Source organism: Triticum dicoccoides, chromosome 2B (genome assembly GCF_002162155.2).
Source record: "Triticum dicoccoides isolate Atlit2015 ecotype Zavitan chromosome 2B, WEW_v2.0, whole genome shotgun sequence".
Taxonomy (NCBI): domain Eukaryota; kingdom Viridiplantae; phylum Streptophyta; class Magnoliopsida; order Poales; family Poaceae; genus Triticum; species Triticum dicoccoides.
The window spans coordinates 753864016-753868049 of record NC_041383.1 but is presented as its reverse complement, the minus strand read 5'-3'; the positions used below and the strand labels follow the sequence as shown (position 1 = coordinate 753868049).

The window sequence follows — 4034 nt, the reverse complement described above, 5'->3', positions numbered from 1 at the left end:
CCTTAAAAACAATGATAATAATAATAACAATAATAAAAAATAGGTATGAAGCTCATTCGACAAGTGCTATTACTGACCTCAAATCTGACATTCTCCCCTCTCTGAATCATTTCTAGTGCATTCCGTATCTGGTAACAAGTAAAAAGGTCAATACCATATAGTGGCAGAAGATTGCTGCTGATTTTAGAAGTAAAGCTGTGTAGCAATGAAATATATGCTATCCAGGAACTGCTGACTAGTTATCTCTAGTATAACTAGTAACTAGAGACAGAATACAGAGAGTATGCACATGGATAAAGCGATCAGTTTCATGGTAATACAGTGGTATATCATAATATAAGCACATCAAAGGGGACATAAAGTCAGTCAACTCACCTCCATTAATCTTCTTCCCTCCCTACTATTCCTCATCGGTAATGGAACACCCCAAACACCATCACCTTGACGTTCCAATAGAAACCCTGACCTTAAGCGCGGGTGCTGAGGACCACGAAGCGCTCCAGATAGACGGCCTATCTCCTATAATGAAAAGTAAAATTCCATCAAGCTAATAGAAAGAGGAATGAAGGTGGAAAACTAAACTTATGAACACGTGACAGAGGAAAGTTACCTCTGATAAATTTCTAGGATGCCGTCGATGCAGGTTCTGATGAGCGAGAGATGTTGAGCCTGCTGGTCGACTAATCGTTGAACTGGCATTAGCTCTTGATACAGAAGACACATTTCCAGGGATGGTAGCACCAGGATTGTCAGAATTCCAGTTAGACAATTCTGGCACCAAATGTCTCATGTCTACTGCAGCAAGAGGGGCTGATGCATTAGGGTAGCTGGGAGCTACAAGATTCCTCCCAGTAACTTCCTCTCTACCAAGAATTATGTTGTCCAAACTGCCAGCTCTTGATGATGAAGCTCCATGGCCAGTGAAACGGTGTGCGGTTTGTGGAATACCAGGGACTACATTTCCAGGATGCTGGTATTGCAAGTTGATTCCACTGACCACAGGCATAGACTCTTCTAGTTCATCAAATGCGCGCTGAAAAGCAGGTGCCTGGTGATACCATGAACCAGGTTGCCTGATAGAACCTGAAGAGGGCCATACACCATAGGGGCTAACCTGCTGAGCGGTGGCAGTTCTTGCCCGAAAACTTCTCTCTGAATTTCCTGAATTATTATTGCCTCCACTGGGATGATTGTAGCTACTAGATGGCATTCCTGTAGCAGCTCCATAATGCGAGAGTTGTTCCTCAATGGAACTTGGAGCTAACAAAAAGTTATGAGAGGATACATTTGGACCAGGAGCTGGATTGAAACTTGAAGAAGGAATACCATGGAAGGCATTATCGTTTCTGTGGGAAAAACTTGTGCTAGCACCTGCTGAAAATTGCCCATGGACACCCTCAATGTTTTTCCTCTTGCAAGCTAAACGACGACCATCCAGGGAACTGCCTGGTCTTTGATCCATGTCCTCTGGCATCAGGGGAAAATTACCCAAAGGATTTTGGAAAGCATTCATAGAAGGGAACGGCTCTGGCTGCTCGTCGTCTAAAACGAAAGCTCTGTAAGGATGCAATCTTAGCTCCGTGGCCTGGGCGGTGGCATCAGCACGGGAACTGCCAGCATGTTGCTGTGAGCCTTGAGAGGCGCTGTTGGCATTTGAACTCTGACCGAATAGATCATGGCTACTGGCATTATTAAGGCTTATGTCCACATTATCCAGAGAAAGGTTGTGTTCAGCAGCCAGGCGCCTCTCGCCAATCCTCAAACCACCACCAATGTTCAGATGCTCAGCTTTGATCGCGTTAGAGCTCCCATAGTTCAGCGCATTGCCGCTTGAACTAGCTTCACCTGACCCCCAAAAGCCTAAGAACTGGCCATCTTGATGTGCCTCGCTTCCATACGGAATGGCCCCGTCGCCGCGGTTCATCTCATAACCTTGGAGGTTCTGCGAGTCTGCTGCTCCAAGCATGTTGTTCCAGTACGCCTGCTGGTCCATGACAGGGTTGCCTGAACCAGACCCATGATCAAACCCGAAGACGTCAGCTAGCTGTTCGACAGAATTCCTCTGCCCTTGCATTATCGAAAGGGTAAAGGGGTGTCCTTCTACAGATTGTTCTGCAGCAATAGCATGTCAGATGCTGTTCACCTCTTCACCAGCAATTCAAGTGTGACCTACATACAAGTGTTGAAAACGCATTAGAAATTTTGGAACAGAAAATTCTTCTGAAATCTCAACATCCCTAGAGGGAAAAAAAAAGAGAGGAAGTAGCAGACTCTCAGATGGTGGAATGCTGAATGCTGCTACTCCATTAAGGTTTGGCACAACAACAAAAAAGACGATCCCTATCAAAACACCGCGAATCCAGTCCTCTTTGCGGCCTAATCTATGACAGATAGCAGATATCTACACACATTCAGAAAAAAAAAAGGTGCGCTTCTGGGAGTAGCCACACCCATAACCCCATTGCTATCTGGAAGTAAATGCACCCATCCTGGACTGAGATATCCAGCGATTCATCCGTGAGCGCATTAACTGTACGCCGAAGCGATCTTGGCGTGAGCCGCATTTGGTGAGGCGTGTGTGCGGATACAGTACACCAAACTTGATGGCGAGTTTGGCCTCTGCTCTGCTGCTGTAAGCAAAGGTGGCCACTGGCTGCTGCGCTGATGCATGCATTATTATTTTCCGGCTGCAAGCAAGCAAAAGGTGATGCGCGCATTTTTTTTAATAATTAATTCAATAAAATTAATGAATTAAAAGGGAGAAAAACACGGTGATTCCCACATTGCTTGCATGCGGCCTCAACAGACGGACGGGCTGCATGCAGACGATGGGGCTGGGGCCCACGGGTTGTGCCTGGGAGCAAGGCTTAAAAAATGGCCTCTTTTCTCGCGCATTTATTTCCCTTCGCTTTCGGTTTTGCGAAAGGATGCGGTAAAACCAGCGAAAAGTAAAGGAAAGGTAGCCATCCATGGATGGATTCGAGGAGCGGATCGGTTCTCCCGTCACGAAATCGAACGACCAGCGACGGGGGAAGCGATTTTGACCCAGCCGAGCAGCCCAGAACGGCCAGGAAATCTCTGCCTCGCGCATCCAAGAATGGGAGGAGAAATCATCATGAGGATGAAGAACTCTGTTCTACTAGTAAGGAAAACCGTGAATGTTTTGCCATGGCATAAGGCGTGCTCGACGAAGGAAACACGCGGCTGGATGGGCCATGAGGAATCATCAACAGGGAAAAAGAGACCATGTTTTGAAAGAACCAAGAACTCGAACGGGAGCGAAATGAACGAGCAGATTGAAAGAAAACAAGAAGCGAATAATAATAATAAACAGGGAGATGGAACAAAAACAAACCGAGAAGATTTTCAACGCCTCGCGAGAAGCACAATCCAAGCGGAGATCAAACTCGTTCGCATCCACCGTCTTGATTCCTGCCGATCCTCTGGAGCGAGGAGAGGGAGGAAGAATCGGCCCAGGAAACGGAGGAAGAACCAATCAATCCCTTCCCTGGAGGAAGATGGGCGGAGAGGGAGGGACGGAATTCGGAGAGATCGATGCGGGTGGAGAGGAGAGGAGCGGGGAGAGAATGGGTGGAGGAAAATCTGGCAAAGACCAGGAGAGGAGAGGGAGAAAGACGGGGGGAGGTTGGAGGGTGGTGATGAGAGGAGAGGAAGGATGGATGTATGTATGTAATGGAACGGGGGGAAGGGAGAGGGAGAGAGAGAAGTTTGGCCGAATTCGGATTTATTTATCTCTCTGCCTCACGCCGCACACTCTCTCTCGCTCTCGCTTTGGTCTTTTGAGGGTATCTCGATCCTCCCCCACTAAAACATCTTTATAAATAAATGCTCTCTTGGAATTTTAATTGCTACTGCTGTAATGGAGTACGCCTCCTCCGAAAACGGCCAGAGATTAGCGTGGCCCGTCTATCTTTTGCGTTTTCGGCCGCTTTTGGGCCTTTGGACTTTGGAGCAGCCCCCTCCCCCTTTCTTTGCATGCTCCCCCATCTCTTTCCACCCTTCTTTGCTCCTGC

At 47.5% G+C, this 4034-nt stretch overlaps 1 protein-coding gene across 2 annotated transcripts in view; it reads right to left on the bottom strand.

Moving 5' to 3' along the window:
• Nucleotides 1–3756, bottom strand: part of LOC119366076 (probable E3 ubiquitin-protein ligase HIP1) — a 7316-nt gene extending 3560 nt beyond the window's left edge. The window contains exons 1-4 of one of the 2 annotated variants that reach the window (XM_037631738.1): nt 3356–3756; nt 611–2169; nt 376–519; nt 78–128 (exon numbers count right to left, since the gene is read on the bottom strand). In XM_037631738.1, the coding sequence (XP_037487635.1) occupies nt 78–128; nt 376–519; nt 611–2074 (1659 nt within the window). In that variant the 5' untranslated portion in view covers nt 2075–2169; nt 3356–3756. The remainder of the gene's footprint in view (nt 1–77; nt 129–375; nt 520–610; nt 2170–3355) is intronic. The other variant, XM_037631740.1, reaches the window with a different exon arrangement.
• Between the last annotated feature and the right edge of the window lie 278 nt (nt 3757–4034).